Source organism: Hemiscyllium ocellatum, chromosome 11 (genome assembly GCF_020745735.1).
Source record: "Hemiscyllium ocellatum isolate sHemOce1 chromosome 11, sHemOce1.pat.X.cur, whole genome shotgun sequence".
NCBI classification, from domain to species: Eukaryota; Metazoa; Chordata; class Chondrichthyes; order Orectolobiformes; family Hemiscylliidae; genus Hemiscyllium; species Hemiscyllium ocellatum.
Genome location: NC_083411.1, coordinates 52,168,981 through 52,180,891, shown reverse-complemented (window position 1 = coordinate 52,180,891; position 11,911 = coordinate 52,168,981). Strand labels below are relative to the sequence as shown.

The 11,911-nt window shown below is 42.8% G+C and overlaps 1 protein-coding gene across 1 annotated transcript in view; it reads right to left on the bottom strand.

The window, feature by feature from the left end:
- Window positions 1-1,527: 1,527 nt before the first annotated feature.
- The window catches only part of LOC132819987 (sodium- and chloride-dependent neutral and basic amino acid transporter B(0+)-like), a 41,844-nt gene continuing 31,460 nt past the window's right edge, over window positions 1,528-11,911 (bottom strand). Inside the window, exons 10-12 of the mRNA XM_060831921.1 lie at window positions 7,186-7,285; window positions 1,790-1,899; window positions 1,528-1,695 (exon numbers count right to left, since the gene is read on the bottom strand). Of these exons, the coding sequence (XP_060687904.1) occupies window positions 1,528-1,695; window positions 1,790-1,899; window positions 7,186-7,285 (378 nt within the window). The remainder of the gene's footprint in view (window positions 1,696-1,789; window positions 1,900-7,185; window positions 7,286-11,911) is intronic.

Sequence of the window (11,911 nt, the reverse complement as noted above, 5' to 3'; positions counted from 1 at the left end):
ACGCAGTCATGCCATTCGCACTTGGCTATTCAAATAGCAAATCGAGAGTTTGATGTTGGAAAAGCACAGCAGGTCAGGCAGCATCCAAGGAGCAGGAGAATCAACATTTTTGGCTAAAGCCCTTCATCACGGCTTTAGCCTGAAACATTAATTCTCTGCTCCTTGGATGCTGCCTGACCAGCTGTGCTTTTCCAGCACCACACTCTTGACTCTGACCTCCAGCATCTGCAGTCCTCACTTTCTCCTATTCAAGTAACAACTCAGCTGACCTCCCAAATCCGACCCTCTGTGAACTTAATAATTCAAATCTGTGCTCTTAATTACATCAAGTCCTGATCATCGATCATTCCTTTTTCACTAATTCATATTGGCTCCTGCTTAAGTAAGTACTCAAGTTTAACATTCTCCTGCTTGTTTCCAAATCTTTCCATGGTCTTGGCTCACCCTTTCCTGGAAATCTCTGTGACATGTGTGGTTGTCTAAATCAAGCATTTTGAACCCTTGCTGTTTAAATAGTTTGACCATTAGTAGATGGCCCCTCAGTTGCTGAATTACGGGACTTTGGAATTCCTTCCTCAAAACTCACTGTCTCCCTGCCTTTTCTCTCATTGAAAGCATGAAGAAACAAAATGTGAGATTGATCTTGACAAACCTGTACTGAAACCAGGAAATGTTCCACGTGGACTTTATTTGAAAACTACTGAATCCCACCACCTAATGCCACTACTTGTTATTACAACCAGACAAACGTAAAGATCTGCAATGCAGAAGACACCATTCTGAAACTGAGAGATAGTTTTGAAACAGTCCAAACTCTAACTTTGTAAGGTGCATAAATAGTGTATGAATTGATTGAGAATTTAATGAAATCAACCTAACAATCTGTGATCCATGACTGAAATACAAAACATAGAGTTTAGTGGACCTTTTGTTTATATTTGTTAAATTAAGGTGACCTGCATTTTCCAAGGTATTGCAACACACTGATATGTTCATATTTGTGATGTGTTCCAATAGTGCAATTCTTTTATTATTTTAAAACCTATCTTTGATTTAATTGCATAAATGTGATAAATTATGTTTTTTTGTAACATTGAAATAACCATAGTCCTATCAGATCACAGGGCTGCTCTCTCAACAGAGAGCGAGGTGATTGATGGTGGTTTAACCTGAGGATCAAGGGGAGAGTTCCAAAAGGAGAGTTCATCACAGTAACCTCAGCTGGTACAGGGATTGGCATCACTCAGCATCACCAACTCACCCATCCAACCAACTGAGCTAACCGATCCACTTTCTTTTAGTTGTATATTCAAACATTCACAGATACTACTTCCAGTCCACTCCAGCTTTAGTGCCTGAACCAAGATGGTATCACGGTGGACTGAACTGAGCATAAGTGAAAGGACAACAAAAAGACATTTTGACTTTGAAACAATATGCTTTGCATTGCATCTATCATGATCCAAAACCTAATTTTATGTTCTCTGTTCCTTAATCTTTAAAAGATTTCAAAGCGTCCCTCACCTGCTACAAGGTGGGGCCCTCAGCTTGGACAACTCTCACCACAGCCATGATGGGGATCCACATAATACAGAAGATGGTCATACACCAGCCCAGTGCTCCTGACCAGACAGGGTATTCAACAGATCCATATCTTAGTGGGGCAAATGTTGTCAAGGACCAGATTAAGACTGCCTGAATGTGGATAAGATACAAAACTAAATCAGAAACAGAATGAGAGATTGGGTATTTTCAGTTTAAATCAAAATAATGTGTAACAGCTTCTTACCACCAGCAAACACGGAGAGATCAGAATCCAACACATTCTCCACCACAGCCAGAAGAGCCAAGTCCTTTCCCCAATCATCATCTCAATGTCCTTGATGAATCTGTTTGTCCCTGTGAACAACAAGGAAGAAGAGAGACACCATCACTCACTCTGTCCTGTCTTTAGGGCAGCTTGTTTACTGTTGAAGTTCATCTTGTACAGGGTGGCACTGATGAACAGGTTAACCCAGAGAAGGGATTGCTCCAGATTTCAAACAGGATAAGGAAATTGATTCTTGTCACCAACTGATTGATCTTTCTCTCCCATTTTGGGAACAAGGGTCTGTCCATCCCAGCACAAATTGGAAACATAAGCTTTTCCTGGAATGAGTTCTTCTTGGGCGATGAAGGTAACTTGGAATTTGAAACACAAACAGATCAATCATGACCGTATTGATGGTGGAGCAGGCTTGAGGGGCTGAATGGGTCTATTTCTGCTAAGGACTTGTAAAATATGAAAGTGAGGAGTTCATAACAAACCCTAAATATAGAAACATGTGAACAACAGCAAAAATAGGCTAATTTTCTCTAATCTTATTACAAATCACTTTTTAGGGATACGATTAATACTGATAGAAACCAATGAAGGGTAAAGAGTGGGGTGTTTCCAATGTAAAGAACAGGGGTGTAAGTGTAATTAATTAAAACTTATAAAATACACCATTGAGTTAAATGCAATAGAGATGACCACTTAGGTGATATATTGCAACTGTAGCATGTGGGTGCTGCTGGATTCCTAAAGAAATCCAGTTATATTGGATCAGCTCAAACATTTGATATAGTACCACACATGAGGCTCCTTAATAACCTGAGAGCCCATTGTGCTGGGTGTACAGTATGACCATGGATAGTGAATTGGTGAGCTGACAGAAGATCGACAGCAGTATCTTGTCGGGATCTGGATGATGTGAGCTTGGCAAGGTTTATTCGAGAATTGGATGAGAACTGTAGCAATTCTGATGTCGGGAAGACCATATATTTTTTTTTATTCTTTCAGTAAGCAATGAGCTGAATCTGTCACTCAGCAGTGATGAGTTCCTAATTAATGGGATTATTCCCTATTAAGCAGCAAGCTAATGGTACAACACGCCTAACTAATATTCAGCTTCCTATCTTAAACTCACCTAACAAGCTCAACATTGAGAAAACTTGACCTGGAGATTAGAGTGGGGATCTCGTGAATTCAGCTTGTTACCTGCTCCAAATGACCTAAATATTAGGCACTGAGGTCTCAGAGAATACTCCAAGGATGCCAGTCACATACACTTTACATTCATGGTATTGGATCTGATATGTGCCAGTCTCTAATATCTTGCTGGGCCATCTCAGAAAATTTCTAAACTTCAGTACTGCACCACAGTCTGCCCCAGTGACTATCATTGTAATGCCTCGGCCAGCACACTCAAGAGCATGAACCCAGGCTGCATCTCCAGGCTGGTCACTTGCTGTCCCAATTCTCACTCATTCTGAGCTGGCCTGGATGCTCACAACACCTCTTCCTTGCCTTGCCTTTTGCCTTTGTGTGTTTGCTGCCTCAGCCAGGGATATTATTCCAGTCGCTCCTTGCCATTTAGTGCAGACACAAAGGAAGGAATCTTGTTGTGGTTGTCAACAGGACTCTGTCAAATCAAGGAGGGTATAATGGGGTGCTGGCACAGTAAGTCATGGGCAGTCTCTGATACCAATTCCATGTGCTTAGACATGGGCAACCAGCTGCTCAGGGTGGTCAACATTAGTGTTTACTCCACGTAAGGGGTTAGGAACTGAATGAAGTTCAGCCCACCACCTGGCTTGAGTCTTTCTGCTCTACTGTGGGCTGCTTACTTCCTGAAATGAGACAGAGGCAGGTATTAATGGAGATGAAAGGACGTGTCCCAATTGTTACTGTAGGTGCAGCTGGGAGGTATCCTGAGTGAACAAGCAGTGCAGAGGGACTGCAGGATTAATGGTGTCTGGGATTGGGTAGGTGTGAGTGAGCCGAGGGGGACAGATTGCAAGCTGTAGTGAGATTGGTAGGGCATGAGACTCAGTGGAAGGTGGGTATAGCAAGAGAGTTGCGGTGAGGGTGAGATAACAAACATGGTAGCACTTACTAGCAAAGTGGAGAAGATCATTGACTTCCTTCTTTCACTGCTGGGTATTCCTCCAGATGGCTGAGATTGCACTGATCCAGGTGGCAACCTCGGACCAGGTTGTCATGTCATGCCCTGATCTTTCCAATCCAGGGGTAAGAAGAAATCCCACCTCAACACCACACTATGCAGTAGAACCTTTAGATCCCTACCCATCAGGCAGGACACTCCGTCCCCCTGCCTGCCTGCTATGTCTGGGATCAATATAAGTAACACTGTAGGGTTGTTCTAGACTGTCAGTGTTTGTATGGATACTTAACGGGCTTTTAATGAAGTTGTAACCACATGGAGCTGCCAGTGTTGGCCTGGGTGGACAAGGTCAGAAGTCACATGGCACCACATTATAGTCCAAAAGATTTATTTGAAATCAAATGCTTTCGGAGCACTGCCCCTTCGTCAGGTGAAGTAAAGAGAAGCACACAGACGCAGAGTTTATAATCAGAGAGATCAAAATATCATACAAGTCGTGTGAGTGGAGTGTTGACAGACTGAATAATATGTCTCTGCAGGTGATCAAGAGTGTCAGATGGTGTGAATAAAGTGTCAACAGCTGAATAGCAGGTGAAGGGATGATCTATAATCTGATTCATTAAGGAAGAGAGATAATTACAAAATATTAAAAATAAGGTAGTTCTGGAGACAAACCAAATGACTGGAATAACATGGTAGGTATAAGAGTCACACGCCGAGGGTCTAACCAAAGTAACAAGTACTAATCCAAAACTGTACACATTAAATAAGGTAGAGAGATCATAATAAATTATCAAGGTAATGGTGTCAAAACTGGACAGTAAGGAAGATCTTACAGGTACAGAACAGTGTAATGGGGTCACATGTAGTACGACTTGTAACCAAGATCGTGGTTGAGGCCATCTTCATGGCTACAGAACTCAGCTATTGGTTTCAGCTCAGCAATTCTGTGCTACTGTGGTCCTCAAGATACAAAACAACACAGAATTATTGTGAGGTAGCAGTGCTAACCACTGGGCCACTGTGCCACCCAAAGTGGGGACATTTTCAGGATGGCAACCTGTAACTGTATCACAGAGATTAGAGCTAGGGCCTCGATTATGACTGGAATGAAGAAAGTAAATATACAATCACCAAGTTTCCAGATCACAAAAATAGGTGAGAGGGCATTTGGTGAGGATGATGACACAAAGATTCTATTGCGCGATACAACAGGTTATGTGAAAGAACAAAAACTAGCCAGGTAGAATATAAAGTGGAAAAATGTGAGTAATACACTTTGGCAGGAGGAATAGAGGAGTTGAATATTATTTGACTGAAAAGACTGCAGAAAGCTGCAGCATAGAAGGATTTGGGGTTCCTTGTGCATAAATCTGAAAAGCCTGGCCTTTAAATTTTATGGGTATGAGGGAAGGAAAATGGATAGTTGGCCTTTTTCTCAAAGCAAACAGAATACAAACATAGGTAAGATTTGTTATAAATGTTCAAGGCACTAGTGAGACCATGGCTGGAATATTCGGAACAGTTTCTATTCCTCCATGGGATGAGGATGCCACTGGCTCAATAGAATTTATCGTCCATCCCAGAGAGCAGTTAAGAGTCAACCATACTGCTATGTGTCCAGAGTCACATGTTGTCCAGACCAGGTAAGGATAGCAGTTTCTTTCCCTGAAGGACATTAGCAAACCAGAGGGGTTTTTTCAATCATTGACATTGATTCAAGGTCATAATTGGACTCTTAATTCTAGATTTTTATTGAATTCAATAAAACGGGGCAGCACAGTGATTCAGTGGTGAGCAATGTTGCCTCACAGCACCACGGACCTGGGTTCAAATCCAGCCTCAGGTGGCTGTCTGTGTGGATTTTGCACATTCTCCCCATGTCTGTATGGGTTTCCTCCAGGTGCTCCAGTTTCCTCCCACAGTCCAAAGTTATGCAGCTTGGTTGGACTGGCCGTGCTAATTTCCTCTATAATGTCCACGGATGTGCAGGCTAGGCTGGTTAGGCATGGGAAATGCATGATTATGGGGATAGGGTAGGGGTCTGGGTCTGGGTAGGATGCTCATCAAAGAGTTGGTGTGCACTCGTTGGGCCAAATGGCCCGCTTCCACATTGCAGAGATTTTTTGATTCAAATTGCACCATTTGCCATGATGGGATTCGAGCCTGGATCCCTAAGGCAGTACCTGGGTTAACAATCCAGCGATTATATCATCAGGTCATCATCTCCCCCTCAAAAAAAATATATTGGCTTTGGAGGCAGTCCAAAGAAGGTTCATGAGATTAATTTCGGATATGGAGAGATTTTGTTTTCAGGATTGTTCAAGTAGTTTGGGCTTGAGCTCTTTTGAATTTTGTGGAATAAGAGGCGATCTATTTTGATAAGTATATGATTGTTAACGATTGTGCTTGATCAGATATAGGAATAGAGGCTGTTTTCACTTATGCTAGAGTCTGGGACCAGAAGGCATCTCCTGAGAACCAAGAGGTTACATATTTAAGACAGAGATGAGGAAGACTTTTTGCTCTTAGAGTGTAGTGGTATTCTTTTTACCACAGAGTGCTGTTGAGGCTGGGTATATAAGTCTATTCATGTAAGATAGATTGTAAATCAGTAAAGGAATCAAACATTGTGGGGAAATGGTAGGAAAGTGGAGTGAAGGATAGTCAAATCAGCCATGACCTCATTGAATGGTGGCGCAAAATCAGTGGGGTGAATGGCCTACTTCAACTCCTCTGTCTTATGGTCTCATTGTCTTAAGTACTTATATTGCTATAAAACTCATACTTACACAGTCTGGGCTCTGTGCTGCCTCACTACATACAACAAACACACAGTAACTGCAAGCTGGCTGCTAATATTATCACTGCTACTGAAGGTCAGTCAGGAACCTTTGTACATCACATATTTGTGAAGCAATCTAACAGCAGAAAGATAAACTCCCTATGTGATCTTGGATTTGTGCAATAATACAAGTATCAGCAATTAACAAGACAATGACTGTAGTAAAATTGGCTGAAATCCAGCAAAAACAAGTGCATCCTGAGTGAAGGATGCAAAAAATGATGCTGTGTGTTTCATGCTGGTTTCTGGAACCAATTAGGTTTCATTGTCAGGAAGAGCAAGTGAATTCTGATACACGTCTGCCAGCATCTGATTCATTTGGTCTGATTTTATTAAAGAAACCTTAATTTTCACAAAGTACTTTAAATTTAATATGTTTATTTGTTTTGGTCTCTTTTATGATTGACTGACCATAGATCCAGCTGAGACCGATGAGTTGCAGGAGAGCTGTTATAACGAGAATCCAGTCCGTAACGTAATGATCCATTAAATTTAGCCAGTAAATCCCAGCCTAAAATTAAATGGAAAATTCAAAAATGTTACACAGGAAAATGATCGTACTCTTACTTTCAAATTCAGACTTTGATGAGATTTGAAAAATGTATACATGTAAGTGCTTATAATAAAAGCACAATTCTAACTAAAGCAAATTCAGAAGTCACAATGTCAGGTTATATTCCAACAGATTTATTTGAAATCACAAGCTTCTTCATCAGATGATGAAGGAGCAGTGCTCTGAAAGCTTCTGATTTCAAATAAACCTGTTGGATTATAGCCTGACATCGTATGACTTCTGAAATTGTCCACTCCAGTCCAACATTGTCACTTCCACATCATAACTAAAGCAAAATACTACAGATGCTGGAAATCTGAAACAAACACAGAAATTCCTGGAAAAAATCAGCAGGTCTGGCAGTATCTGTGGAGAAAGAAACTAACATATTGATTCCAGTCTGGTACAACTCATCTTCAGAACTGTTCCAACACAATTCTAACTCGATGCTCAATATTCCCTCATTCATTTGTGTGTGGGATTCAATTATGTTGCTGTTCCCTCTTCTCCATTCTCACCTGAAAGTCATTTTTGAAATGGGGAGATCAGAATTTACCTGCAGTGTTCCAAATGTGATCTCACGTGATCAAATAAGTGAAGAGGTTACCTCAGAGTCCAATTGGACCTTGATCAGCTGGGCCAATGGGCTGAGGAGTGACAGATGGGGTTTAATTTAGATAAATGTGAGGTGCTGCATTTTCGAAAAGTAAGTTAGGGCAGAATTTATACACTTAATGTTAAGGTCCTGGGGAGCGTTGTTGAACAAAGAGACCTTGGGGCGCAGTTTCATGCAGAAGGTGGTGTGTGTATGGAAGTTTTGGAGGCTGGTATAATTACAACATTTAAAAGGCTTTTGGATGGATATATAAATAGGAATAGTCTAGAGTGATATGGGCCCAATGCTGGCAAATAAGACTACATTAATTTAGGATATCTGATACCATGGATGAAGGATCTGTTTCTGTGCTGTACATCTCTGACTTTATGACCCTATGGGTGGCATGGTGGCTCAGTAGTTAGCACTACTGCCTCACAGCACCAGAGACCCAGGTTCAATTCCCGCCTCAGGCAACTGTCTGTGTGGAGTTTGCACATTCTCCCTGTGTCTGCGTGAGCACTCTCCGGGTGTTCTGGTTTCCTCCCACACTCCAAAAATGTGCAGGTTAGGTGAGTTGGCCATGCTAAATTGTCTGTAGTGTTAGGTGTAGGGGAATGGGTCTGGGTGGGTTGCTCTTCGGAGGGTTGGTGTGGACTTGTTGGGCCGAAGGGCCTGTTTCCACATTGTAAGTAATCTAATCTAATCTAAATACATCCTAGATTTAGACATCATGACCCCTCATGTACATCTTAACTCTTTGCCTCCAGTTTTAACTGCCTGGGAACATTGCATTAATGGGATTTGTGAAATTACCAACTCTCCCCACTCAGTATCTGAACTACATTCCCATTCAACACAAATATCTGAATAAGGGAACATGGCTCAGGAGTAGGCCATCCTGTCCCTGGGGCTTACTCCACCATTTAATAAGGTTAAAATCACACACCAGGTTATGATCCAACAGGTTTATTTGGAAGCACTAACTTTCTGACCGCCGCTCCCTCATCAGGTGGTTATGGAGTATAAGATCGTATGACATAGAATTCAAAGCAAACTTTTGAAAGCTAGTGCTTCCAAAAGAACCTGTTGGACTATAACCTGGTGATATGTGATTTTCAACTTTGTACATCCTAGTCCAACACTGGCACCTCCACATAATTTAATAAGGTTACCGCTGTTATGAATTGCTTTGAATATATTTGTGTCCTTCTTTCCATAATACAAGCAATACTGTATACAGACTCTCACATTATGGAACCATCAGTGCACTGTATAACTGAAGCTTAACATCTCTACTTTTGTATCCACTCAGCCTTGCAGCAAATGATAAAGTTATATTAGCTTTCCCAAATATATAGGTGAGGACTGCAAATGCTGGAGATCAAAGTTGAAGAGTGCGGTGCTGGAAAAACACAGCCAGTCAGGCAGCATCTGAGGAGCAGGAGAGTTGATGTTTTGGGCATAAGCCCTTCATCAGGAATGAGGCTTGTGGGCCAAGGGGGCTGAGAGATAAATGGGAGAGGGATGAGGCTGGTGGGGAGGATAGTTGAGAATGCACTAGGTAATATATCTCCCTCCCCACCCCTATCCATGGTCCATAAAGACCATTCCTTCTGCAACTCCCTTGTTCAGTCCATGCCCCCACCAACCCACCCTCCTATCCTGGCACCTTCCCCTGCCACCAAAAGAATTGCAAAACTCCACCCACGCCTCCCCACTTACCTCCGTCCAAGGCCCCAAAGGAGCCTTCCACATCTGTCAGAGATTTATCTGCACTTCCACACACATCATCTACTATGTCTGTTGCTCCCAATGTGGTCTCCTCTACATCGGGGAGACAGAACTCCAGTTTGCAGAACGTTTCAGAGGGCATCTCCAGGACACACGCTCAAACAATCCCATTGCCCCATTGCCGAACACTTTAACTCCCCATTCACTCAGGACATGCAAGGCCTGGGCCTCCTCCACCGCCAAACCCTAACCACCCGATGCCTGGAGGAAGAATGCCTCATCTTCCACATTGGGACCCTCCAACCACATAGGATCAATGTGGATTTCACCAGTTTCCTCATTTTCCCTCCCCCCACCTTATCCCAGATGCAACTTTCCAACTGGACACCACCCTCTTGACCTGTCCTACCTGTCCATCTTCCTTCCCACCTATCTACTCCATCCTCCTCTCTGACCTATCGCCTTCACCCCCAACTTCATCTACCTATCGCATTCTCAGCTACCTTACCCCCAGCCCACTCCTTCTCTCATTTATCTGTCAGCCCTCTTGGGCCACCAGCCTCACTCCTGATGAAGGTCTCATACCCAAAACATTGATTTTCCTGCTCGTTGGATTCTGCCTGATCTGCTGTGCTTTTCCAGCAGCACACTCTTCGTTTTTCCTAAATATATTGGAGGGTTGTTTTTCAGACTGGAGGCCTGTGACCAGTGGAGTGCCACAAGGATTCCTGCTGGGTCCTCTACTTTTTGTCATTTATATAAATGATTTGGATGTGAGCGTAAGAGGTACAGTTAGTAAATTTGCAGATGACACCAAAATTGGAGGTGTAGTGGACAGCGAAGAAGGTTACCTCAGATTACAACAGGATCTTGATCAGATGGGCCAATGGGCTGAGAAGTGACAGATGGAGTTTAATTCAGATAAATGCGAGGTGCTGCATTTTGGGAAAGCAAATCTTAGGACTTATATGCTTAATGGTAAGGGCGGAGGGAGTGTTACTGAACAAAGAGACCTTGGAGTGGAATCGCTGGTAGATAGGATCGTGAAGAAGGCATTTGGTATGCTTTCCTTTATTGGTTAGAGTATTGAGTACAGGAGTTAGAAGGTCATGATGCAGCTGTACAGGACATTGGTTAGACCACTGTTGAAATATTGTGTGCAATTCTAGTCTCCTTCCTATTGGAAAGATTAGATTAGATTATTTACAGTTTGGAAACAAGCCCTTCGGCCCAACAAGTTCACACCGATCCGCCGAAGCGCAACCCACTCAGACCCATTCCCCTACATTTACCCCTTCATCTAACACTATGGGCAATTTAACTTGGCCAATTCACCTAACTTGCACATTTTTGGATTGTGGGAGGAAACCGGCGCACCCGGAGGAAACCCACACAGACACGGGGAGAATGTGCAAACTCCACACAGAGAGTCACCTGAGGCGGGAATTGAACCCGGGTCTCTGGCGCTGTGAGGCAGCAGTGCTAACCACTGTGCCATCGTTGTGAAATATGAAAGGGTTCAGAAAAGATTTACAAGGATGTTGCCAGGGTTGGAGGATTTGAGCTATAGGGAGAGGTTGAACAGGCTGGGGCTGTTTTCCTTGGCACGTCGGAGGCTGAGGGGTGATCTTATAGAGGTGTACAAAATTATGAGGGGCATAGATAGGATAAATAGACAAAGTTCCCTGGGGTCAGGGAGTCCAGAACTGGAGGGCCTAGGTTTAGAGTGAGAGGGGAAAGATATAATAGAGACCTAAGGGGCAACTTTTTTCCACACAGAGGGTAGTACGTGTATGGAATGAGCTACCAGAGGAAGTGGTGGAGGCTGGTACAATTGCAACATTCAGAAGGCAATTGGATGGGTATATGAAAGGAAGGGTTTGGAGGGATATGGGCTGGGTGCTGGCAGGCTGGACTAGATTGGGTTGGGATACCTGGTCAGCATGGACAGATTGGACTAAAGGGTCTGTTTCCATGCTATACATCTCTATGACTCTATATGCTGCATCTGCACAGTAACTTTTGATTGTCACGCATCCTTCTGTCTCTCAGAGTTCTGCAATCTCTAATCATTTTGATATGATGTTTTATTTTTTATTCTTCCTGCTAAAAGGGAAACACTTCATGTTTTCCTACATTATACTCCATTTGCTACATCTTTGCCCACCGACTTAAACCATCTTTCTCTTTTTATAGCCCCCTTATGTCTTCCTTGAAAATTACTTTCCAATTTTATGTCATCAGCAACTTTGGTA